This window comes from Populus trichocarpa, chromosome 6 (assembly GCF_000002775.5).
Source record: "Populus trichocarpa isolate Nisqually-1 chromosome 6, P.trichocarpa_v4.1, whole genome shotgun sequence".
NCBI classification, from domain to species: Eukaryota; Viridiplantae; Streptophyta; class Magnoliopsida; order Malpighiales; family Salicaceae; genus Populus; species Populus trichocarpa.
The window spans coordinates 26,438,430-26,463,740 of NC_037290.2; the positions used below are offsets into that span (position 1 = coordinate 26,438,430).

General features: G+C 37.3%; 2 protein-coding genes and 1 long non-coding RNA gene across 7 annotated transcripts in view; all 3 read right to left on the bottom strand.

The window, feature by feature from the left end:
- Window positions 1-38: 38 nt before the first annotated feature.
- On the bottom strand, window positions 39-1,517 carry LOC7459909 (putative disease resistance protein RGA4). Its single transcript, XM_052453774.1, has one exon. The coding sequence runs from the start codon at window positions 1,515-1,517 to the stop codon at window positions 39-41; it is 1,479 nt and encodes a 492-aa protein (XP_052309734.1).
- LOC7459910 (putative disease resistance protein RGA3) overlaps window positions 1,064-25,311 on the bottom strand; it is a 41,263-nt gene continuing 17,015 nt past the window's right edge. The window contains exon 2 of one of the 5 annotated variants that reach the window (XM_052453984.1): window positions 1,064-2,922. In XM_052453984.1, coding sequence (XP_052309944.1) covers window positions 1,552-2,922 — 1,371 coding nt within the window. In that variant the 3' untranslated portion in view covers window positions 1,064-1,551. The remainder of the gene's footprint in view (window positions 2,923-25,311) is intronic. The other 4 variants (XM_052453983.1, XM_052453980.1, XM_052453982.1 and 1 more) reach the window with 4 other exon arrangements.
- LOC127905473 (uncharacterized) lies at window positions 9,884-10,533 on the bottom strand. Its single transcript, XR_008059509.1, has 2 exons — window positions 10,273-10,533; window positions 9,884-10,191 (listed from the first exon to the last, which is right to left on the bottom strand). It is a non-coding gene; the product is annotated as an uncharacterized LOC127905473 (long non-coding RNA).

The following is a 25,311-nucleotide window of genomic DNA, read 5'->3' on the forward strand; positions in this document are numbered from 1 at the left end:
CACGTGTTACGTGTTTGTATGTTCGGTGAAAATACTGCTTAAGGGTATTTCAATCCTTCACCCTTTACATAGCGACCCTCCTTTTGAATGTAGTCGCCATCAATTCCAATATCTGGAATGTGTTTAATGTTAGGCCACTCCTCCTCCCTCTCCTTTCCCCATCCTCTTGCTCTTCCGCTCACCTCTTCACTGCAGTCCTCGATTATTAACTGTTGCAAGGAGGGAAGGTAGGGTATCATCCCTTGAGATTCAGATTCAGATAGCGACTTCAATTCTCTGCAGTCAGCGATATGTAATTTCTGAAGAGAATGCATCCCCTGATCAGGCAGTGGCAGAGACTTCAATCTTGGACATTCATAGATCGATAGCTGTTGAAGAGAAGAGAGATTTTGCAGCCATACTTCTGGAACAGATTCCATGTCATCAATTGAACCAATATATAGTCTCTTCAATTTGGAGAGAGGACGGATAAATGAAGAAGAAGAGACTGGTGATGTCATCTTCATTGTCTGCTGTAATGGCATTGAACTAGTCCCCCACAAATAAAGATCTTCATCGAGAGTTGGAAACAACGGCATTGAAGTCAGATTTGGACAATATCTTATTTTTAAGGAAGAAAGACGTGGAAAACAGAGCATTCTCAACCCTTCTTCTATTGTTGACTCATCTCTATCATCATTCATCTCATCTCTACTCCATCTCTTCCACCATCCCTTCAGTCCACCACAATCCCACATCTCAAGTCTCTTCAAGGATGGGAAAAACGTCGACACTCCTTTTCCTCCAACCCCCTCACTATCTATGTACTCCAAATCATCCAATCCCTCAATACTTAATTCTTCAAGAGAAGGGATTCCATCCAAGGGAGGGATATGCTTAAGTCTTCTACAGCGTTCTACACGAATCCTTAAAAGATTTGAGAGCTCTAAAACCCAACTAGGAAACCTCATACCTCCATAGCCTTCAACTCTCAACTCTTGAAGATTCGAATTTGGCCGGAGGCTTTGCAACATTTTATCATACAAATCAATATCTGAGTCACTATCCAGCTCTGGGTCCCACCGTACGGTCAACGACTGGAGATAGTCTTTATCGATCAATTTAGCTCCTTCAAATTCTGATACACAAGAACCACCCTCATATCCCTTTACTCTTATTTCTAGGCTCCCTCTCAATTCATTTAACATTCTCAACTCATCCAATCCACCTATCATCTCAGATTTAGAACTCTTTTTTTTTGCAACCACAAAACATGACAACGTCTGTAGACTAGTTAATTTCCCAATCCCACGAGGCATATACTCTAAATTCATACATAAATCAAGATGCCTCAGATTAATTAGCTTACCAACATCCCTAGGTAGTTCTTCAAGTCTATAGCAACCATTGAGCTTGAGCACTTGCAAATTTACCAGATTGGTGACAGAATTAGGAAGCGCCTTGATCATCCAATTATCCGAAAGATCAAGATATTTCAGATGCTTGAGCTTTTGAATGAGAGGTGACACTTCCTTCATTTTCAAATGACTCAAAACAAGCACACGCAAACACCTAAAAGTCTCGAAAAATAGACTCCCATGACCCCTCATCCCATTTTCCACCTTGCAATAATACAAGTGTTCTTAGACGTTGTGCACTAGGCAAAGACAAATCTAATTCCGTGTCAAATGACACGTGCCGAGTCAATTCACTAATCCTATTTCCTAGGCGCTCCACTTTGATGCTCTGAAAACCAGCGACATGGGTTGCAAGATCATGCATAAAATCATGCATTTTGCAACTTTTTATGTTCCCAAATCTATCCTTTTCCACTTCGTGAAAGAATGACCTCCATAGTAAACTCTCAAAGCACTTGAGACCAACAATCTCAATACACCTACGACCTGAATTTGAAGTGCTAACAAACCCTTGTGCAATCCAAAGTTGAATCAAATATTTTACATCTATCTTATAACCTTTGGGAAATAAGCTACAGTAAGCAAAACAATGCTTCATAAATGATGGAAGAGCATCATAGCTTAACTTAAGGGTCTGTATGATGTTATCATCTCTAATGCTATTCGGAAGTTCATCTAGTATAAAGGACAACCACTGGGCTCTCTCTTTCAAAGACATTAACCTCGCAATTGCCTTTACAACCAAAGGAACTCCACCACACCTCCCTACAATCTCTTTTCTAATTATCTCATCTACATGACCCGACTCCTGGCCTTGAGGAAATGCCTTTCTTCTAAACAGTTCCCATGACTCATCTACAGACAGACCTTTTAAAACATGTGGTGCTATTGTGCTTGTGAATTTGGCAATTACATGAGAACGTGTAGTAACCACTATCTTACTTCCTACTGCATCACGTGGTAACAACTCCTTCAAACTATCCCATTTTTCACCATCATCGTGACCATCCCACACATCATCCAATACAAGAAGATACTTCTTTTTTTCTATTTTCCCTTCAAGCTCTTTTTTCAGACTCTCTAACTGATCATCTGAATCTCTACCTACAGCCCCTTTGATAATCTTTCTAACATCTAAGCTGCCTGAGACACTTACCCAGAGTCTCACACCAAAGTGCGCCTTAACTTGCTCATCATTGTAAACATGTTGAGCTAGTGTGGTCTTCCCCAACCCTCCCATTCCAACTACGGAGATGACAGAAACATTATGTTCATAGTTGGAATTCATCATAAACGTTTTAACTGCCTTTTTGTCACTCTCTCTCCCAACTATCACTTCAGGTTCAGATGAGGTTGTTTGCTCCCTGACAGGAGTCATTGAAGCTCCCTCCTCTTGACGAGGCACAAACTTGAATCTTTCACTGTCAGTTTCAATGTCATCTAGTCTCTCTCTAAGTGCTTTAACTCTATGACCCATCCGTAAACCATACACAAATTGGTTTGATCTTGAGAAAAAAAGGCGTACCTCCCTCGATACTCTTTTCCCAGGCATCAACGTTTTCCGCAGAGCTTGTGTTGAGAAATCGTCCAGCAAATCCTCGGCATCATATACAGCTTCCCGCAGCTTCATGAGCCAGTCTTCGATTTGATGGTTCTGTTTTTGTGCCTGCTCCTCAGCGTCTTGAATCACAGCCTTAATACTGGTAACTGTGTCATTGAGCTTCCGTAATTGATCTTTGAGCCCCCACCATAGTGCAACCTCCCGAGCAGTTAGGGAACCTAATGTCTTTATTATTTCCTCCGCAATATTGAAGAGCACACCTTCAGCCATTTTTTCTTTGCAGGTTCAAAAAGAAGTCGATGGAGGAGGGAAACACGAAAAAAGAAAGGGAAAAAAATTAAAAGAAAAGGTGTGACTGGGTGGTGGTTGAGGTGTTTCTTGGTTTGAGCGGTGATGATCGCTTTGAATGCTAGAAGAATGTTTATGTTGCTGTTAAGAGCGTGCGGAAAACCACAGGCTTCCGGGCTTCATTTATAGAGATAATAAGATTCGAAAATCTCCAAAACACTCAAAGCTATTAGAGATTCTACAAGTACTCTCATGATCTCGAAATCCTTTAACCAATCTGCACTCAACAAGCAGGTATTTCTTTTCTTTGCTTTTAAAAATCAATCTCTATTCCTTGCTTCATTTTAAATATCACACCAATAGACTTGTATGACTTAGCCTTGCTAAAAAGGGAAAGACAAATCCAAGGGATGTTTCAAGTAGCAAAGCCAAATTATTTTTTGACATGAGATTTCAATTATGTTTTACCTTTCAAAATGAGATTTACGTACGATGCGAATGTCTTTAGTAATGGGTATGCCTTACGTAATGAAAAAACGATCACTTCCCAAGGAGATGCTGATGCTTTCATTTACGTAAAGATAAGACTAAAGCTATAAGAAGGCCTGCATGCACTCTCTCGATCTCCAAATCCCTCAACTGGTAGTACTGCTTCTACTGCTTTGCTTTAATGAATCATTCGGGGCAGAAACCTTGTTCCTCACACTTTATTCAAAAAATGACATCAAACCCGGGTTATAGCTATATATACAGTACTGATGAAGGAAAGATGAGGGCCAAATTAACTTGTTAAATGGAGATTGGAAGCAATAATGGAAGATGCCTTCCCTTTTTCAAGGGCTTATGCGTACTTGGGATCCTACAGTATCGGTCACTGAAACCAATCAGAAGAAGCAAGTGCCTTTAATGGAGGGTATGTTCCTGGCTAGTAGTGGTGAATGTAAAGACTTCTTCTTGGTGCTTTATTCGTAGGTAAAGGAAATTCCAAACGATCCCAAAACACTCAAAGCTATCAAAAACTCCAAATCAATCTCTTCATTGGCTACGAGCTCCTTTCTTTGCTTTAAAAAATCAATCATTACAAGAACCTTCATTTGTTCTTTTGGAGTTCAGAGCTGCTCGTCATTTCATGGACTCCTCAGAAATCATAAAGCTGTAGCTAGAAACAAGTTCAATAGCTACATATTAATGGCATATGAGCTTTAAAGGGTTGGTTAATGAAGTTTAATCATTTTCTAGGTTCAAATATTGGAATCAAGATGTTTCACGTAGGGAAGCCACAATCTTTCAAAACGTACATTGCCATTATATCCAGCCATAATTAATAACTTGTTAACATAAGATTTCAATTATGTTTAGGATAATATTAAGATGTTTAGTACGCTAATGCCTTTAGTTAATGGATAGGCCACCAAAGCTATAAATCATGGCTTCTCTTTTTCATGGGGGCTTCGTCTTCGCCATGCATCGGGTGCTTCATTATCTGTTCACTGAAACAAATCAAAAGAAGCAAAATGCCTAGTAGTAGTGAATATGGACCCCCCCTAACTATATGATCAAAAGAGATTTCGATGCGCTTTACTCAGGTAAAATAAATTCCAAACTGTCCCAAACACTCCAGGTATCAAAAACTCCAAATCAATCCTTTGATTCGACTGCACTCAACTAGAACTTTCTTTGCTTTAAAAAATCAATCAGACCATAATCTTTGTTCTTTTAGAGTTCTAAGCAGCATGTCATTTAGGAATCTAAACAAAACATCAAAATGTTGTGAAATTCTATATATGATTTAGCGATAACACACATGTCCAGATCCCTGCACTTAAGATGTTAACATGGAAACAAATAAATATCTACAGGCTGTTCTGTTAATATTCAAAAGAAGGAATTTAACAAAATAACTCGGAACAGCATTGTAGACTGGGTAGCATTCCAAAATACTGTGAACTTCATCAGGTTGCTTTGTAGTGAAACTCGTCAATTGTAGAGTATATTAAACCTTCATCCTCAAGTGATCTAATAGATTCCCTGACCAAGACAAAAGAAAAGGCCAATTGAAGGAATTACTTGATAATGTAGCGTGAGAAGGGGAGAGAGAGGTTACTTGATCTTCTCCATGGGAAGTTTCAGCTGTTGGCAAAGTTCATCCATGTGCATCCCTTTTTCCTGTCCACTGCAACCAAGAACCCTTCTCAACATCCGTAAAGGAACTAAATGTAAGTTCAGTGTTAGCAGATTAAAATTTAATAGCAGTCAGAATAGTGTTTGAAAAACATGGCTAACTATTCCAAGCAACGCTGCAAAACTTAATTGTCCATAGCAGTTAGGACAAACTGCATGTGTTTGTGAAGAAAAGACACCAAAAGAACAAAATTATTGGACTGCTCAAAAAACTAAAAACAAGTTCAGTAGCAACAGATTAAAACAGAAAAGGAACATCTCTCCATGGCATGGGGCAGAGTGATGTTTTAAACAAATAGAACTCCAATGAAACAAGGAACTATTCCAAATTAGCAGCCTACAGCCGGAGGACAAAGGAGATTGAGAACCATATAGAACTTGATTTATTAAACGCAATCAAAGGTACTACGGTGGCACTAACTATACGATCGAAAGAGATTTCGATGCGCTTTCCTCAGGTAAAATAAATTCCAAACTGTCCCAAACACTCCAGGTATCGAAAACTCCAAATCAATCCTTTGATTCGACTGCACTCAACTAGAACTTTCTTTGCTTTAAAAAATCAATCAGACCATAATCTTTGTTATTTTAGAGTTCTAAGCAGCACGTCCAAGGTTGTTAAAATTGTGATTTTAACACAGCACGAAAAATACAAAACAAACTCGGATCGTAAAAACAGATCGTAAAATCGTAAAATCGTAAGGAAATTTTTTGACAATACTTGCACTGAATTTTTTTTGAATTCTTATCAATATCTATATCATGTTGTCATCTTACATCAAACCTATTACCAGAGGAATTGTTTCTAGATGCCATGTGTTCAATAATTCAAGAATCAATTTAAATCAACCTTGTAATCAATTCAAACATGATTATTAAAACCAAATTGTGATCAATACAAATACAACTTAGATATTCTATAAACATATTTTATTTTGGAAACATCATCAATAAATAATCAATAAAATTATGACTATATCAAATTGCATATCAGTACACTGTAAATATTATATCATTTCAAATTTTTTTATAAATATTTTTAAAACACAAAAATAAATAGGGTTCAAAAAATTATTAAGTGCTATAGATGTTGGTTTAGAATTCAATATATATACAGGAATTTATAAGTGAGTTCCAATTTTTTTGTAATTTGATTTTTTTATTTTAAGTTAAAAAAATTTAATATTTTTAAATTATTTTAATATCTTAATATTGAATTTTAAAAATAAAAAATATTTTTTAATATTTTTTTAAATTATTTTAAAAAATTATTATTATTACAGTTCCACGCAATTTAAAAGAGAAAGCTGGGCTACTTATTTTGGTATTGTCATGTCAAAGTGTTCATTTTTATGTCAAAAACTAATCTTGAATGTGACTTTCTGGCAGCAGAAAATGGGTCCTCTGTAAGATTCTTACTTTTCCTTCGACAAAACTAACCACTGACATAGATCCAGTGGTCTGTGCTTGGAGTTGCTTCGTGTGGCCAACAATGTTTTGCCTGAACGGTCGCTTGGAAGGATAAATTGGGCGGTTAGCATAAAATAAATGATGAAATGACATATAAACAAGAAATTTCAGGAATACTGCAGTATATGATGGTTTTTTGGTTAAAATCGTAAAAACAGTTGTAAACTCGTGATTTCATCCGATTTTACCCAATTTTATTGATTTTACCCGATTTTAACCCGATTTTACCTCTTTTCGAGTTTTTAAAGCGATTTGGCACGTTAAGCATGTATTGACTCGTAAAATCGTACGATTTACGAATCAACTCGCGATTTTAACAACCTTGAGCACGTCATTTAGGAATCTAAACAAAACATCAAAATGTTGTGAAATTCTATATATGATTTGGCGATAACACGCATGTCCAGATCCCTGCACTTAAGATGTTAACATGGAAACAAATAAATATCTACAGGCTGTTCTGTTAATATTCAAAAGAAGGAACAAAATAACTCGCAACAGCATTGGAGACTGGGTAGCATTCCAAAATACTGTGAACTTCATCAGGTTGCTTTGTAGTGAAACTCGTCAATTGTAGAGTAAATTAAACCTTCATCCTCAAGTGATCTAATAGATTCCCTGACCAAGACAAAAGAAAAGGCCAATTGAAGGAATTACTTGATAATGTAGAGTGAGAAGGGGATATAGAGAGAGAGGTTACTTGATCTTCTCCATGGGAAGTTTCAGCTATTGGCAAAGTTCATCCCTTTTTTCCTGTCCACTGCAACCAAGAACCCTTCTCAACATCCGTAAAGGAACTAAACGTAAGTTCAGTGTTAGCAGATTAAAATTTAATAGCAGTCAGCATAGTGTTTGCAAAACATGGCTAACTATTCCAAGCAACGCTGCAAAACTTAATTGTCCATAGCAGTCAGGGCAAACGGCATGTGTTTGTGAAGAAAAGAAACCAAAAGAAAAAAATTATTGGACTGCTCAAAAAACTAAAAACAAGTTCAGTAGCAACAGATTAAAACAGAAAAGGAACATCTCTCCATGGCATGGGGCAGAGTGATGTTTTAAACAAATAGAACTCCAGTGAAACAAGGAACTATTCCAAATTAGCAGCCTACAGCCGGAGGACAAAAGAGATCGAGAACCATATAGAACTTGATTTATTAAACGCAATCAAAGGTACTACGGTGGCACTAAGAAAGGGCAAGGCAACCACAGACACCATGAGATTTCTAGGAGAAAGAAGCTGCGTGGAGTAGAGAGTTTAAATGTTCCACTCACATGCTTGAAGACTGTTGCGGACGGTCAAGGACCAATTGATCACAATCCTTTAGCCCATCAACATCAAATTGCTAGGACATTGAAAAAAAGTTTATATTTGAAGCTGTCTCATACCAGGTTTGATGTGAATGTCTGACCATTGATCCGCACAGGAGTGTTCATTGATGATTCAACCATACGAAGCTGAGCTGAAGCTCCAACCTGCAACTTCAGTTGAAACAAATTCACACAACCAACCAACAGAAAACACAATATGCTCTCAAATCATTTTGGAAACTTAAGCCCTGATTTTTCGAGCACCATAGTAGTTGGAATCTTATGGCAAAGCACGAGTCACATAACTCATTATCATTATTTTATATATTCATCTTTATTTTTTAATCGGATATATTTATATATTTTTTGTATTTATTCATTATTATCCGACGAGAGCATTACGTTTGGTGGTGCGTCGGAATACAATGTAGAGTATTTTTAATTAAAAATATATAAGAATAATATTTTTTTAAAGTAAATCAAATTAAAGTATTTAGACACACGGAGGATAGAACTAGGAGGACAAAGCACACTCTATAAACTAAGGATTCCAAAATCAGCTGTTGTAACAACAGGATGAGCAGTAAATAATCTCAGACTGGTCAGGAAAGCCTATGACCTCCATGAAAACAATGATAGTCTCTTGTAATATGATTCTGCCTTCAGTTTTCCGTACTGACTATTGTACCTGGCGCCAAATAAACCGAGCAATGCTATGGCTTAAGGTGCCATATGCATGCTAACATGTATAGATAGACTGACACAGAAAATTTGCCAAATAAGAAATCCATGAAAAGGAACTTCATATATATATATATATAGGAAGCTTATGACATCCATACCTTGCAGATAAAACACAGAACCATTTTCTGCAACCGGTCCAGCCTGTTCCATCGTCTACAATGAGAGCAACATCAACAACCTTTTCAGCTTTACCATAACCTACATCAACAAGATGTCAAAACTTGTTAGAAAAATAAGCTAAACAATTACCGTGTTTATTTCAACTGAATCCGACAAGATCAATAAAATTCAGTTCCTAGAATGTAAATATGAAAGCAGAGTAATAAGAGAGCTTTTTCAAGAAAACTACAACAAATGGTCTAAAAGAGGTAGTAATGATTAACAGAAAAGGAGGGGATTTGAGATGGAGAGATGAGAGGCCTTACTTTTAGAAGAGGAGTGGTCTTTTGTGGTAAGCTGACTGAGAGGTATGAATCCATCACCATAGGCAGCGGAGGAGGTTCCGAACTGGATGCCAGAGGAGTTAGAGACAGAATTGTTTGAAAAAATATATGAGAGACGTGGGGAGAGGGCAACATTTACATGGAAATAGAGTGTTTGAAAAAATATATGTTTGAAAAAATATATGAGAGACAGAATTGTTAATTGGACTGCACTCAACTATGTTAGTAGTTCCTCGGTTTGCTTGTAAGAAATCAATCACACCAAATTAAATCTGAAGAATTAGTTAAAGAAAATCAAAGAACATAAGGAGAATTAGTTAAAACTAAAATGAAAATAGCAACACAATGTTCTCATTTCCAAACATAAGGTGAAGAAACAGAAATTATTAAGCACTTGCAGAAAACACAGCCGAAAAGGTGAAAAACATAAACAGAGTTGGTGAAATCCATGAGATTGATGTTGCTTGTCTTATCGATTCACTCACAGCAAATGAGGAACAAGTTATGAATAGCAGCTTTCCATTAACATTCTCAGAGATCACATCAGAATGTATCAGTACAAAAGTACAGATCCTTGCACTTCATTTGATGAGTGAGTAGGTACAAGTTTGTTAAGATTTGTATAAGAAGAAAAATAGTCGAAACTAACTGCATTCGTCATTTGATGAGTGAGTCGCGGAACCAAATCAGAGCCTAGGAACAGTTCTGCAGATTTAAACTTCACCAGGTGGCTTTATAGTGAAAATCATCTCTTGCAATGTATATCAGACAGTCGTCATCAAGTGATCTAATTGATTCCCTGCCAGAGATAAAAGAAGAGAAGATAAATAATGGAATTACTTGATTCCTGCAGAGAGAGGGTAGTGGGGTGAGAGATTACTTGATATTGTCCATAGATCAAAATGAAACAACTTGTACTTGTTTTACTATCAATATGCAGAACTGTCTTATTCTGTAGATCGGCCTTTTCGATCATCTACAGTGAGACCAATGCTGCAAGTTAGTTTTCTAGAGGATGATCAAACTACCATGGGAGGGGAGAAGAAGTTTTGAAGGAGTGAGGAAGAACATGTCATACGTTCAGCATGGGGTTTTTCCTACACACTGATTGAGAGGGAGAGATTTTAGGAAAAGATACTGAATTCTGTTATATCAAAAGTTGCCCTGTTTCTGTTACATCTTTGGGTATTTATCCTAAACCAAATTGTTCCCTTAATTCTATATTTCCCCTAGCCATTACACGTGGCTTGATTATTTCATTTAAACTATCCGGGCTGCATGAAACGCAACCGTTTAACTAATGTTTTAAATTCTTTACCGCTTCCTTCCCACGCTGTCGTTTTATGCTTGATTTGAATTAAATCCTTCTTCTTCTGCGCTAGCCCTCATCTTCTTTGGTTCCAGTCGTGACAATGCCCCCTCCATGACCACCACCTTGTCCTCAAGGTGAAACTCAGGAAATCGGAAGCAGAACTCATCAACATTTTTCCAGGTGGCTTCTGTCAAAGGTATGTCCTTCCATATTACTAAAAATTGAGTAATCGCTGTATTGCTTTGTTTAATCATTCTTCTCTTGATGATTTGTAGAGGCTGCAACAGGGATCGATGCTGAGGATTGGGAAGATCGGAGTGGATGGCATGATGGCCCACGTGTTTCTTGAGCTGGGAGACGTGGAAGACGGGGTGAACCGCCGATGTAGCAGGTAACTGTAATTCATATGCTACGGTGCCAATTTTCTTAATAACTGTATAGGGACCATAATATTTGGCTGATAACTTGTGGGAAACTCTCTTGTGAACGGAGTGTTGTCTGTAAGGTTGTAGTTTGACATACACTGAATCCCCCACCGAAAAACTTCGTTCGCTTCTTTTCTTGTTGGCTTGTTGGGTCATTCTGTGTTGAGATTGTAGGAGATTACTTCTGATTTCTTTGAACATTTCTTCTCGTTGTGTGAGGTAGTGATCCACAGCCTCAACTGGGGAGTCCTTATGAGTGTAGGGAATGTGAATTGGTGGTACCATGCCATAGAGTATCTCATAAGGTGTCTTCTTTGTCGAAGTGTGGTAATTGGTGTTGTACCACCACTCGCAAGCACTCAACCATTTTCCCCATAAGGTTGGGGCATTCCCTGTCATGCATCGGAGGTACCCTTCGATACACTTGTTAACCACCTCTGTCTGGCCATCTGATTGGGGATGATAGGCGGTGGAGTAGTGCAGATTGACGCCCTGGTGTTTGAACAATTCCTTCCAAAATTGGCTGAGAAAAATGTTGTCTCTGTCGCTTACTATGGTGGCTGGCATTCCATGGAGTTTGTAGACATGCTCCATGAAGACCTTAGCTACAGTGGGGGCAGAGTAGGGGTGGGAGAGAGCCATGAGATGGGCATATTTGCTAAACCGATCGACTACTACCAGGATGACTTCCTTCCCTTCAGATTTGGGTAGGCCTTCAATGAAGTCCATGCTGATGTCAATGAAGGGGGCAATAGGAATGGGTAGAGGTTGTAGAAGTCCTAGAAGCTTCACATTCTCGGTCTTGTTTTGTTGGCAAATGGAGCATTCGCGGACATATTGCCTTACCAATTTCTGTAACTTTCTCCAGTAGAATACCTGCCCCAGTCTCTTTGTAGTGACCGTGGCTCCTGAATGTCCTCCAGCTGCAGAGTCATGGTAAAAACTGGTGAGCTTAGTTTGTAGTTGTGAGTCTCGACCCACCACTACCTTCCCTTTCCGAAGGAGAGTGTTATTGACCCATGCATAGGCAGGATGCGAGTTGGCATCCTTTCTCACTTCCCTAATGACTCTCTGTAAGTTTGGATCAGCTGCCCAGGTCTGTCTGATTTCCTCCATGATATTGGTGGAGATTGAGGATAGGGTTAAGGCACTCAATTCTGTGCTTGAGATCCTGGAAAGAGCATCTGCTGCCAAGTTGTCTTTGCCCTTCCTGTACTCTATATCATAATCAAAGCCTAAGAGTTTAGTTAACCAAACCTGTTGTGCCTCATGAGTTGCCTTGTGATCGAGTAGGAATTTGAGACTTGAGTGGTCGGTTCTGATTAGGAAGCGTCTTCCTCTTAGGTAATGCTTCCATTTAGTGACAGCATAGACAATGGCCAATAGCTCCCGTTCATATGCTGATAGATTTAGTTGTCGAGGTCCCAGAGCTTTGCTGATAAAAGCGAGTGGATGCCCTTCTTGCATCAAAACTGCTCCCATACCCACTCCTGATGCATCTGTCTCTACGACAAAAGTCTTGTCGAAGTTTGGCAACGCCAGAACAGGGGGATTAGCCATGGCGTCCTTTAATTGATTGAAGGCCATAGTGGCCGAACTAGTCCAGTTGAAGGAGCCCTTCTTCAACAGCTGAGTAAGGGGTCTGCAGAGTTCCCCATACCCTTTCACAAACTTCCTATAGTATCCAGTCAACCCCAAAAATCCCCGCAGTTGTTTGATATTAGTAGGAATAGGCCAATTCATCATTGCTACCACTTTGTTAGGGTCGGTGGCCACTCCTTCTTTGGTGATAATGTGGCCCAAATACTCCATCTGATTGCTACCAAATACACACTTCTCCTTCTTCGCAACCAGCTGGTTGGCACATAATAGGTCAAACACAACAGTAAGGTGATGCAAGTGGTCTGTCCGGCTCTTGCTGTAGATCAATATATCGTCAAAAAAAAACTAAAATGAACTTCCTCAAATGTTGCCTAAAGATGTCATTCATTAAACTCTAGAAGGTTGCTGGGGCATTAGAGAGCCCAAAGGGCATGACAAGGAATTCAAAATGGCCATTGTGAGTGTGAAATGCAGTTTTATACACATCTTTAGGGTCCATTCGAATCTGATGGTAGCCTGCCCTTAAGTCAATTTTAGAGAAAATGGTTGCTCCTTCCAATTCTTCTAATAATTCATCAATAATAGGGATGGGATACTTATCTTTTACAGTCAGCTTGTTGAGAGCGCGAAAGTCCACACAAAATCGCCATGTATGGTCTTTTTTCTTGACTAGAACTACTGGAGAAGCAAACAGACTGTGGCTTGGTTGAACAATTCCAGCGTCTAGCATTTCAGCCACTAGTTTCTCCAAGGTATCCTTTTGCAACCCTGAGTATCTGTATGGCCTTAGGTTGACTGTCAGGTTTTCATCCTTCAGAGGTATCCTATGATCATGTCCTCTGGCAGGAGGTAGTTCCACTGGTTCTCTGAAAATATGGGAATAAGTATCCAATAGTGCCTGAATTGGAAACTCCTCTGCATGTTGGGCAGGAAGGTACCCTTCCTGATAACTGAGTGTTGTGCCCTCCACCTCCAGCACTCTTAGACTACAAATATTCACCTCTGCCAACAGTGTTTTACGTGCAAGTAGTCCACTTAACTCTTCCAGTCGATGGACTGGGTGAGTATAGGATTGTCCCCTTTTAGTGTCACTTCATTTCCTTCCCACCAAAAATTCATCCATTTGTCTTCGTAATTTGCTAATACATTTCCCAGTAACTTCAACCACTGTATGCCTAGGACCATATCATAGCTTTGTAAAGGCATTACAAAAACATCCGCCTGGAACTGGACGCCTTGCATTTTCCACTGCAGGTTCTTGCAGAGCTTAGTACAAGACATGGTACCCCCATTTGCTGCTTCTACTAGCATAGGTTTGATGGGTGTCAGGAGACAATTCTGTTTACTGGCGAGGTTGGCATTAAGGAAGTTGTGGGTGCTGCCTGAGTCAATCAAAATGAATATAGGGCATTTGTCTAGTTTGCCCCATACCTTGATGGTGTGGCACCCCGTGGTGCCCTGCAATACATGTAATGACAGATGAGGGGTAAGGGCTTCTACATTCATGGTTTCAATGGTTTCCTCCTCTTTAGAGTTTTCTTCTTCGTCTTCGATGATGCATAGTGAGTATAGCTTTCGGTTTTTGCATCTATGTCCTGGTACAAATTTTTCATCACACCAAAAGCATAATCCCTTGGCTCTACGCTCATCCATCTCCCTGGTTCTAATAGGTCTGGAGGGTCTGGGGTTGGAGTTGACAGTTGCGTTGTTGAATGGTGGCCTGTTAGGGGTAGGTAGTAAGGCAGGCTGGGGAGATTTAAACGTAGTGAAGGTGGAGTTGGAAGTTGAACTGCTGGAGGGAGTGGGGTAAGCTGGCTTTTGGTTGTGTTGGTAAGTGTTTGTTTGAGCTGGAAGTTTAGTGTGATGGGGAGTGTTTCTTCTATACGTGAGTGTGTTATCATGGAGCCTAGCTAGGTTATATGCTTGTTTGAGAGATTTGGGTTCAAACATTTTTACTAAGTTCTTAATCTCAGTCTCTAACCCTCCCAAGAAAAATACTAAGGCTTGCTTTTCAGATACCTGAGCTCTATTCCAGAGCATGTCAAACTCCCTGATATAGTCTTCAAGATTCCCAGCTTGTTTGTATTCTGTTAACTCCTCCAAGGGGTCCTTTTGTCCTCCAAACCGGCAGCACAGGGCTTCAACATAATCTGCCCAAGTCGTGTCCTGTCCTTCCAAGTTTCTGATGAAGTTCTGGTGCCAATACAGTGCCAACCCATCCAAGTAGTAGGAGGCTAGTTTCAATTTGTCTGGCTCTGCTATCTCTTCAAGGTCGAAATATTGATTGCATTTATACAACCACTTATGCACATCTTCGCCTTCAAATGTTGGAAAATTCCTCTTGGGCTTGTGAAACCTGTAAGACCCTTGTGAACCTTCTCCAACCCACCCTTGACTGCAGGTTGTTGTAGGCGGTTGAGGAGCATGGGGCCTTTGGGAGGAGCTAGTCTCTCCAGTGAGAGTTTGTAGGGTGTGTTTTATCGCAATCTGCTGAGTAGCTATTTCTTTCATCATAGCCTTGAGTTGGCCAAGATCATCCGACTGTGTGTTCAGTTTGATTTCTATTCCATCAATTCTTTGGTTAGCAGCTTCCAAGGAACCGTCACACCTTCTCACATCTTGGGACCTGGTCTCTGGAGGCATTTTGAGGAGATCCAAAGATGAAGCTCTGATACCACTTTGCTGCAAGTTAGTTTTCTAGAGGATGATCAAACTACCATGGGAGGGGAGAAGAAGTTTTGAAGGAGTGAGGAAGAACATGTCATACGTTCAGCATGGGTTTTTTCCTACACACTGATTGAGAGGGAGAGATTTTAAGAAAAGATACTGAATTCTGTTATATCAAAAGTTGCCCTGTTTCTGTTACATCTTTGGGTATTTATCCTAAACCAAATTGTTCCCTTAATTCTATATTTCCCCTAGCCATTACACGTGGCTTGATTATTTCATTTAAACTATCTGGGCTGCATGAAACGCAACCGTTTAACTAATGTTTTAAATTCTTTACCGCTTCCTTCCCACGCTGTCGTTTTATGCTTGATTTGAATTAAATCCTTCTTCTTCTGCGCTAGCCCTCATCTTCTTTGGTTCTAGTCGTGACAATAACCTATGCCAGCAACTTGTAAAAACTCCTCCTTAGAAGTAAAAAAAAGGGCTAAACAGTTACTTTGTATATTTCGACAGTAAGGAATGTTGATAATAGGTATATAAAGAACTGAATGTTGATGATAACCAGAAAAACAAAGAACAAAGAACTTGCAACAAAGAACAAAGAGCAGAATGTTTTTCCTATTGGTTACTGCCATCCCTTAGCTTTTATTTATAGATGAAATCAATCACAACACAATTAAGAAACATAACTAACATAAACTCCTTCATTTATGGAGCTTATCCTAAATAAGTTTCATATCTAAAGAAGTAAAAACTCATTAAACAACATTAAGATAATGATGTTACTAATAGATAAACATTAATGAAAGATAACATATGACTGAGACATTAATTTCAGCTTTGGTGCCATAACTTCAACACTCCTCCTTGGTTCCAAAGCTGCACATTCCTATCATCTCCCTTAGATCTTGAAATCTATCTTTAGCTAAAGGCTTGGTGAACAGGTCTGCTAATTGCTCTTTTGAAGTGCAGTATATCATCTCTAGTTCCCCTTCTTGCTGGAATTGCCTGATAGCATGGAACTTGATCTTCATATGCTTGGTCTTGTTATGAAAAATAGAATTCTTTGAAATAGCTATTGTTGATGTATTGTCACAGAACAATTCTGTGGGACTTCGTTGATCAAAGTCTAGATCATTCAGCATTTTCCTTAGTCATATCAATTGCTTTGCTGCCACATATACTGCTATGTATTCTGCCTCTGCAGTGGAATGTGCAACCACTGATTGCTTCTTTGAGTTCCAACAGAAAATGCTTCCTCCAATAGCAAAGCAATAACCTGAGGTGCTCATCATTTCTTCATCACTTCCAGCCCAATCACTATCAGAAAAACCAACAAGTTTAACAGAACTTGATTTCACAAAATGCATGCCGAACTCTAAGGTCCCTTTAAGATATCTTAGAACTCTCTTGGCTGCAACAAAATGGATTTGACTTGGACTTTGCATGAACCTAGAAAGGTAATTGACAGCAAAAACAATGTCTGGACGTGTAGCAGTTAAATACAACAAGCTGCCAACTAAACTTCTGTAGGCTTTTCCATCAGTTTTGGGAGCTCCATCCTCCTTCATTAGCTTTTGTCCCAGTATCATAGGTGTACTGACTGGTTTGCAATTTTCCATTGCAAATTTGTTTAGTAGCTTCGTTGTAAACCTCTTTTGACATAGGAAATAACCTTGCTCCGACTGAGTTACTTCCATGCCTAAGAAGTATGACAGCAAACCAAGTTCATTCATCTCAAACTTATCCTTCATGTTGGTTTTAAACTCCTCTACCAGCTGCTCCTTGTCTCCTGCAATCAATAAATCATCTACATACACTGATACGATCAGAGTATGTTTGTCAACATTTTTCACATACAAAGTTACTTCATTCATGCTTCTTTCAAAGCCTAAACTCAAAAGATACCCATCCAATCTGCTGTACCAGGCTCTAGGAGCCTGTTTAAGTCCATACAAAGCCTTCTTTAGCAAATATACTTTGTTTGATGTGATCTCCTTTTCAAAGCCATCAGGTTGTTCAATATATATTTCTTCATTTAGAACACCATTCAGAAATGCAGACTTAACATCCAACTGAAAAATATGCCAACCATTTTGTGCTGCTAGAGCAAGCAAGAGCTTTATTGTATCAAGCCTAGATATTAGAGCAAATGTCTCAGTGAAGTCAATACCTGGCTCTTGTGAATAACCATTCACTACAAGTCTTGCTTTGTGCTTGTTGATACTCCCATCTGCATTCAGTTTGGTTTTGAAAATCCATTTCACATTAATTACCTTCTTGTGAACGGGTCTGTCAACCAACATCCATGTTTCATTCTTTTCTATCATCGTGAGCTCCTCCTTCATTGCAGCTATCCATACTTGTGAGTTGATAGCTTCTTCAAAATCTATTGGTTCTGCTTCAGCAACATTGCACCTGCTGTAAATGTCAGCTAAGGACCTTGTCCCCCTTACTGGTTTGTCATCGACAGTATCATCATCCTCTGTAGCATCCAGTTTAATTTGATACTCTTGTTTTGTCTCTTCAATTGATGCAGCTTCCCAGTTCCATGTACCATTCTCTGCAACTTTTACATCTCTAGCAATCACAACTTTATTAGATTTCATATCATAGATTTTATAAGCCTTAGATTTTGTGCTATAGCCTATAAAAATTCCCATATCAGCTTTTTGATCAAGTTTTCTTCTCTTAACTTCAGGTTACAAGACATAGCAAGGGCTGCCAAACACTTTTAAATGATCAACATTGGGTTTAAAGCCATACCAGATTTCATAAGGAGTCTTATCTCCTAACACTTTTGTGGTCATACGATTTAGAAGGTAAGATGCTGTGTTTACTGCTTCTGCCCAAAAATTTAATGGCATTTTCTTCTCATATAGCAAACATCTTGCTATTTCCATCAATGTTCGGTTTCTCCTCTCACTGACTCCATTCTGTTGTGGAGTGTAGGGAACTGTCAGTTGGTGTTTGATCCCTTCTTTTGCCAAGTATGCCTCAAATTGTCGAGATGTATACTCTCCTCCATTGTCAGATCTCAATATCTTCAATTTGTTTCCTATTTCTAGTTCAACTGCTGTTTTGAACTTAACAAACTCAGCAAACACATCAGATTTTGATTTCAGAAAGTAAACCCAACAGTACCTACTATAATTATCAACAAACAGAAGAAAATACTTTGAACCATTCAATGATTCATTATGCATCGGCCACACACATCTGTGTGTACAAGCTGGAGTTTTGACAGTGCTCTATAAGCATTGTCAGGAAAAACAACTCTAGTTTGTTTTCCTAACTGACAGGCTTCACAAATACTCTTTTGTTCCTGTATATCTGGTAAACCGTGAGTCATCTGCAGGTCAGCCATTCTCTTTAAAGTTGCATAATTGAAGTGCCCCAACCGTTTGTGCCAAAGAACAGATTCATTGTTCTCATAAGTGTTAGCACTCAAACATACTTCTCTCCAATCAACATTAAAACTTCTGTTCATCATTTTTGCAGAAAGCAGTAGCACTCCATTTTTATCTTTAATATCACATACTCCATCATTAAAGATTATTGAGTAACCAGATTCAATTAATTGTCCCACACTAACTAGATTCTGATTGATCTTAGGTACATAAAGAACATTTTTAAGAGATTTTGTACCTGACAATGTTTCTACTTCAATTGCTCCTTTTCCTTCAACCTTCACATAGTCTCCATTGCCAATTCTGACTCTAGATAGATAGCTTTTATCCAAGTCTCTGAATAAGCTCAAATCTGTTGTCATGTGGTTAGTGCAGCCACTATCAATGAGTCATGATGAGTCGTTTGCCTTTGTTGTGTTACACATCTCCTGTATTGTAGCCATGAATAAAAAATCTTCCTTGACTTCTGAACAATTGGCTACTTGAGCTTGTTTTACTATTTCTGCTTTATTTTTGCAGAATCTTTGAATGTGACCAAATTGCTTGCAGTTTTGGCATTGTGCATTCTTGAGCCAACACCAAGCTTCAAGATGATTTGTTTTCTGACAGAATTTGCAAGCAGGAAAATGTTCTTTCTTCTCTTTCCCTCTAGTGAAGTTGTTGTTGTTGTTCTGTTGCCAGTTATTGGATTGCCAGCCTTTCCCTTTTTCTCTTTTTCCTTCTTGATTGTTTTTGTAAAAATTCTTAGCCCGACTCTTCTCCTTGTAAACTGCAACAAGAGCTCCTTCACTTGATCCTTCTTGTCTATAAGCTTGCCTTTGCTCCACAGCTTGCAATGCATTTACCAGTTCTTGCAGGCTCATTTCAGAGAAATCTTTAGAATCTTCTAAAGAGCAAATTTTATGTTCAATTTTTTCTGGTAGACTTACCAGAACTTTCTCTACTATTCTTGAATCTGGAAAATCTTCTCCCAAGAGTCTCACTTGATTCACAAGTTTTGAAATTTAAGAAGAGAAGTCTTTGATGGTTTCATTTTCTTTCATCTTCAAACCTTCAAATTGTCTTCTAAGATTTAAAATCTGCATCTTCCTTGACTTTTCATCACCATGAAATTCTGCTTTTAATTTATCCCATGTTTCTTTGGCAGATTTACACGCCATGATCCTTGTGAAAATGTCTTCACTAACAGCATTATGAAGACAGGTAAGAGCTTTGAATCGCTTTGCCTTTTCTTCATTAAAAAACTTCATCTATGCGATCGTAGGATTATTTCCTAGTGGAGTTGGTTGCTTATCGCTCTCAACTATCTCCCACAAGTCAAAAGCTTTGAGATAAATTTCCATTTTCACAGCCCACACACCAAAATTTTGCCCTATGAACACTGGTGTTTTTGCCGGAAAATTTGCAGAATCCATTTCTTAAAAAAAATCACTTAATCTCTCGTGTTTCACTCACAATCCCTTCAAAGAAAAATGCTTTGATTTAACCTCACTAATCTCTCGTGTTTCACTCACAATCCCTTCAAAGATCAAAGAATGCTCTGATACCAATTGTTGATAATAGGTATATAAAGAACTGAATGTTGATGATAACCAGAAAAACAAAGAACAAAGAACTTGCAACAAAGAACAAAGAGCAGAATGTTTTTCCTATTGGTTACTGCCATCCCTTAGCTTTTATTTATAGATGAAATCAATCACAACACAATTAAGAAACATAACTAACATAAACTCCTTCATTTATGGAGCTTATCCTAAATAAGTTTCATATCTAAAGAAGTAAAAACTCATTAAACAACATTAAGATAATGATGTTACTAATAGATAAACATTAATGAAAGATAACATATGGCTGAGACATTAATTTCAGCTTTGGTGCCATAACTTCAACAAGGAAAAGGAGCGATAAATTTGAAACCCTGAGGCTACTAAGACAGAGAGCTTTTCAATTGACTTTCTCAATTGCATTTGTTAAATTTCTAACTTTCTAGGAAATCAAACAAAGGGTCTAAAATAAGTAATAACATTAAAAAAAAAAAAACAGGGGAAATGGGAGCGATATGAAGCTTACTTTTGCAAGACTGGTATTCAGTGACATGCAGGGTTGACCGGGAGGCATGAATCCACTACAATAGACTGCAGAGGCAGAGCCGAACTGGATGCTGGATGTTATTATGTTCGAAGACAATTTTGACAAAAAGACCATCATTATCTTACATACCAGACCAGAGCATCAGATTTTCAATGTTGAAACAGTAATCAGATTTCAAGCTATGATAAACGAAGATTCGTGAAACATTATGAGGCATCATTCATAAAGAGTCAAATAGGGACATCTATACACGCATGGTAGAAAATTTGGGAAATTTGTTATTTTGTTGGGGGCTGAACCCCAATCCCAGTTAATTGAGAAATGTTACCAACTTTTAAAGAAAAAATAATAATTTTATCATATGAGATTTGTGGATAATAAAATAAATAATACAGAGTTAGAGAGAGAGTGTGTGGAGTAATAATAAAAGAAATTAAATTAAGGAAGGAAGGAAGGAAGGGAGAGGTTAAAAACCTTTGTATTTAAGAATAAAGATTAAAATGCTTGGTTAAATAATATCCGTACGGTTAAATGCTGCATGGTGAAAATGCTCTAGCCATCAAATATGAAAAGATGAGATTTGTGGGTAACAAAATAGATAGATAGAGAGAGAGAGTATGGAGTAGTAATAATAATAATAATAATAAAAGAAATTAAATTCAGGAAGGAAGAAGTTAAATACCTTTCATATATGTATGTTCGGTGAAAATGCTCTAATACTCATTACAAAGGAAAGAGTATGGAATAATAATAAAAAAAAATAAAAAATAAAAAATAAATGAAGGGAGAGGTTAAATACCTTTCATATATGTTCGTTGAAAATGCTCTAATATTCCTTGGTATCCTCCACCCTTTACATAGCGACCCTCCATTTGAATGTAGTGCCCATCAATTACAATATGTTTAATGATAGGCCATTCCTACTCGCTCTCCTTTCCCATCCTCCTGTTCTTCCGCTCACCTCTTCACTGCAGCCGTCGATTCTTAAGAATTGCAAAGAGGGAAGGTAGGGTATCATCCCTTGAGACTCAGATAGCTGTCCAAGAGAAGAGAGATTTTGCAGCCCCACTTCTGGAAGAGATTCCATATCATCTATGAAATAAATACCTAGTTCCTTCAATTTGGAGAGAGGACGGATAAATGAAGAAGAAGAAGAAGAAGAGACTGGTGATTTCATCTTCATTGTCTCCTGTAATGGCATTGAACTAGTCCTCCACAAATGAAGACCTTCATTGAGTGTTGGAAACAACGGCATTGAAGTTAGATTTGGACACCGTCTTATTTTTAAGGAAGAAAGACGTGGAAAACAGAGCATTCTCAACCATTCTTCTATTGTTGACTCATCTCTACTCTTCTTCCACCATCCCTTCAGTCTAGGAACTATTCCATATTAGCAGCCTACAGCTGGAGGACAAAAGAGAGTGAGAACCATATAGGACTTGATATATTAAACGCAATCAAAGATACTACGGTGGCACTAAGAAAGGGCAAGGCAACCGCAGACACCATGAGATTTCTAGGAGAAAGAAGCTGCGTGGTGTAAAGAGTTTAAATGTTCCACTCACATGCTTGAAGACTGTTGCGGACGGTCAAGGACCAATTGATCACAATCCTTTAGCCCATAAACATCAAATTGCTTGGACATTGAAAAAAAGTTTATATTTGAAGCTGTCCCATACCAGGTTTGATGTGAATGTCTGACCATTGATCCGCACAGGAGTGTTCATTGATGATTCAACCATACGAGGCTGAGTTGAAGCTCCACCCTGCAACTTCAGTTGAAACAAATTCACACAACCAACCAACAGAAAACACAATATGCTCTCAAATCATTTCGAAAATATAAGTCCTGATTTTTCAAGCACTATAATAGTTGGAATCTGGACAAATAAAATGCGGGTTGTCCAAATTTTTTTAACAAAAAATTAAAAGTAGACGACATGCTGCCTACTCCAGTTACAAAAAAAATATATTAAGGGCCTAAGCACGGGCCCTAATAAAAATGGGTCGAGTTGGCGAGGCCTAGCAGCACCTGACCTTTACTTCTTTTTTTTTCTAATTGTTTTTTTTAATTAAATATTTTTTATTGATTAATCTATATTTTTTTTATTGATGAACTTTAGTTTTGATAATAAAAAAAAATATTTTCAAATAATATTTATAATATGTACAGCCTTACAAGGTGTTTTTTTTCTCTTTTATTTTATCCAATCAATTTAATTTGTGTCTATATTTATATTATTATTTGCTTGAATAAAAAGATTATTTTAATTAATAAATTTAGCAAATACAATCAGGTAAATATCCCGTCTTTTAAGATTAAATATCTTGATCTACACCTATCTCTTTATTTTTCAAGTTTTATTTTTAAGTATTGTTAATGACTTTTTATTTATTTATTTGCACACATAATTCTCGATTTATTTAATTACATGTATGCATAAAAAAAATTTATTTTAACTTAAGTTTTTTAAACTATAGAAATGTATTGAAAAAACTTGCATCTATAATTTTTTATAGAAAATAAAAGTATCTAACATGCAGCAAAGCATGGATTACATAACTAAAATATTTTATTTTGTGTATGGATAGACTTTTGATTTTGGTTTATGTTTTTTACAAGTGTTACAAGGTGGTATAGCCATATCCTCATCGTCGTTGTCATTATCATCATCATGGTGACCTTTGTAAACGTGTGGAGTCATTGCCTCTTGACAAACCATAGCTTCTTACTAGTTACATGACCCGCACGATGCTGCGGGTTATTTTTTTTTTTTACATAGAAAATATATTAAAAAACTAAGATTTAAAAGTGTTAGGTTTTTCTGCAAAGCTATACCCAAGAGTCTTGGGTTTGACTGCAACACCTGACCTAAGAGTAATATTTATAATATTAATAATAACATTAAACTTGCATGGTCCAAGTTTGCTACAACATCGGACCCAAGAATATTGAATGTGGGTCTGGCTATAAGATCGTGTCATAAAAGTGTGATAATTCAATAGATTAATTAAAAAGAAAAAAACAAAGAAAAAAAACCAACAGGAAAAAAGAAACTAATGAAGAAAAAGAAAAAAATTTGAATTAATTGGGTTAACCCTTCAAACCAGGTTAACCCATAAAATCTGGGATTTGCGTCATGAAAGTTTGATAACTAAATAGAAAAAACAATTGACGGGTTTACCCAGAATTAACTGGGTTAGCCCGTCAAGTCCAGGATACGTGTCATGAAAGTCTGATAATTAAATAGAAAGAAATTTAACATTAACAAACTAAACTAAATGAAAAGAATTAATTAAAAAGAAAAAAAATCTGAGTTAACTCGTCAAACCAGGTTAACTCATCAAATTCGGGATCCGTATCATGAAAATCTAATAACTAAATAAAAAAATTTAACAGTAATAAACTAAATCAAACAAAAAAAATTCATTAAAAAAAGAAAAAAAAAGAAAAAAAAACAGTTCTATAATATAATATAATATAATAATAATTATAATATAATAATTATAATAATATAATATATTAATAAGTGAAAGGCGTGGGAAAGCCTCTTTTACATTTTTCTCTTTATAAAGTCACCATGAAAGTCTTGACATGTCGAGTTGATAATGAGGTTTGCTCTTTTTATTAATTTTTTGGATTCGAAACGTGGAATCAGTATTCGGAATCGATATGAGAGATATACATTTAAAATCTTTTGGAGAAAAGTTTTAATCGTAATTAATATATAAATTGATTTGAAAATATCACTTTGTGATATATATATATATAATTCTTTTAGATACCAACAATGTTTAATTTTTGAGGAGAGAACCAGACATATAAAAATGAATTGTCACTTTATTTGGGATAAAGAGGGTGTTTGGAGTGTGGTAGTGGTTGCTTTTCAAATAGCTTTTCGTGCCGAAATACATGCCAATGATGTTTTTTTATTTTTTAAAAATCATTTTTGATATCAGCACATCAAAACGATCCAAAAGATACAAACCGCACTCAATTTTAGCAAAAAAAAAAAAAAAAAATTTGAAATTCGCTGAAAAGCAGGTTGAACAGCAGAGCCAAACGCTCCCAAAATACAAAATGGTTCAATCATGACTAAATTTGTTATTTTAGCAGAACAACTTGGGGATATATTCACTAAACCATTAGAAAAAAAGAGATTCTCCACCATGATTTGCAAATTGAAAATTCTTGACATTCACTCTCCAACTTAAAGAGGAGTATTAAGAAAGGATCAACAATATCTCACATTTACGTAATATATTAGGAAACATATGCTGACAAGGACATCTATTTATATTGTAACTCTTATTCCAAAAATAGCTTAGAATAATTATAGAAAAATATTTTTGTATATTGCTGTTACGACAGATTTAATGAAATTTAATTAAGTTGGCAAATCTTTTTT

Excerpts from the sequence above, each read along its gene's own strand:
- LOC7459909 (XM_052453774.1), bottom strand. The coding sequence starts at position 1,517 with ATGAAGGAAGTGTCACCTCTCATTCAAAAGCTCAAGCATCTGAAATAT.